This window comes from Sitodiplosis mosellana, unplaced genomic scaffold (assembly GCF_009176505.1).
Source record: "Sitodiplosis mosellana isolate CC-2019 unplaced genomic scaffold, AAFC_SMos_1.0 Smas_scaffold_6960, whole genome shotgun sequence".
Classification (NCBI taxonomy): Eukaryota; Metazoa; Arthropoda; class Insecta; order Diptera; family Cecidomyiidae; genus Sitodiplosis; species Sitodiplosis mosellana.
In genome coordinates this window covers 1-1,861 of record NW_022602087.1, presented here as the reverse complement: position 1 = coordinate 1,861, position 1,861 = coordinate 1, and the positions used below count along the sequence as shown (strand labels likewise).

General features: G+C 33.8%; 1 protein-coding gene across 1 annotated transcript; it reads left to right on the top strand.

Moving 5' to 3' along the window:
• LOC129580048 (uncharacterized) lies at positions 1–1,554 on the top strand (the record flags this gene model as incomplete). The annotated part of the gene is given in 5 exon segments (XM_055470245.1): positions 1–445; positions 522–632; positions 707–882; positions 939–1,160; positions 1,269–1,554. Coding segments are annotated over 4 exon segments (534 nt in total). The 3' UTR covers positions 970–1,160; positions 1,269–1,554.
• Positions 1,555–1,861: the final 307 nt, after the last annotated feature.

The following is a 1,861-nucleotide window of genomic DNA, read 5'->3' as shown; positions in this document are numbered from 1 at the left end:
AAAAGCGATTTTGATGAGCGGGTCAGCGCTCAATCCAGTTATTCCACGACGATTTAATCATTCAAAGTTTTTGAATAATTTTCGTAATAATTTGAAACTCAGTCATTAATAATGTTTCATTTATTTGTATCTTAATGTGCAAACTTTGAACATTATATTCATACTCTCTCTCTCTCTTCGAAATTTGTAGCCAAACTATACAATTTCAAATCAAACCGATTTCGTTGTGATGTTGAAAGACATCGATCAAGACGTACTGATGAGGAAAACAGCCACTGTTCCATGGTTATCTATATCTGGGCGAAAAGCATTCGACCGTATATGGTATCCAATTATTGAAGAGCGTAATGCGATCGATCCTTTTATGACAGAAACACCTTTTGACATGCTAACTAATCAAAGCTATGAAAGTCAAATCGATACACTATTCAGCATCTCACCAATGGTAAATATTGACAAATGTTCTTAGCATTGAAATGCGTGAGTTAATTTTATCATCAAACCGTCTTATCTCTTCGCAGGAAGAAGTATTTTCTAGTCAAAAAGTGTATCCAGAATTCCTAGCAAGGTTTGACGAAAAGTTTGAAATTGAACTATCATTGGAAATGGCACATGTTGATTTCAATTCAAATGTGGGTGCAAAATAGCTAACAACTAAAAAAACAATTTTAATTGTTTAGAATTAAAATTTTTCCATGAATTTCAGGTATACAAAGATTTTGCGAAGAGAATCAGAGATTTTTACCTTGACGAAAAACGTGCAAGCAAAGAAACATTGGATGGCGTGGATTTATTAACGACAGACATCGCATTTACATATGGAAATGTCCTAAATTTACGCATCCAAGCAACCAAATCCAAAGGACGAACATTCTTTAGCATGTAACATATTCGAATCACATTTGAATCAATCCATCGAAATATAAATATCATTTTAGGTTCTCTGTAGACAGGTTCTCTGGAATTTGAGTGCACGCAAGAATAAACACAGCAATTTTAAGAACCCAACACACTCGGATCAATTGAATTACATTTTCCGATTTTCCAAACATTTAAACATATTCCCAGATGAAGCCTGAAGGAAACCTGAAGGAAAACTCACTCGAGCGCCGAACCATGAAAGTCTTGACGAATTTTTATGCTGATTTCATGAAATTCAGGTAAACTTTGATCTTGCTTCAATATTCATTCACATCCTTAATGATTCCAAAGTTAGAGAAAATGAAAATAACTAATTATTAATTAAACCCAATTCCAATTTCAACCAGTAATCCGGTACCAAACGACGAGCTGTTTGGATTTAAAGTGCGTGGATCGAAACAACTCAATTATTTTGATATCACAAATGATGGAATACTACGAAAGACAAATCCAATAGAAAATCGAACAAGGTTTTGGGAAACAATTTTCGATGATTATAAGAGTTATTGGAACACTAGCTTTAATTTTCGTTTAGCGTGAATGTACCAATCAAATATACTCTGTATTCTGTACTTTGCTTTGACCATTGAAATATACATACAATAAACCTCATTGTATAGATTCTGTTGTTGACATTGACTTTGCTTCATTAAAAAAACATATTGTCTCTGAAAGCTTCTCGAAACCAGTCAATTGTTCTCCGGTCATATGCTTTGTAAGGAGCGAACACCCCAAATGTTTCTCGATCATTCCCGTATGCAAATAAAGTGACTAGCAGTCACTCATTTGTATGTAACTTCAAATAACTAAAACTGGCTAAGTTGATTGAATTCAAAAATGTTGTATAGAAACAATCACTTTTAGTTATTCTTTCAGCCAGTCGTCTAATTTCGGACTTTTTGGCTACTAGATGACTATAACTGTAGTTGACTACAGTCGA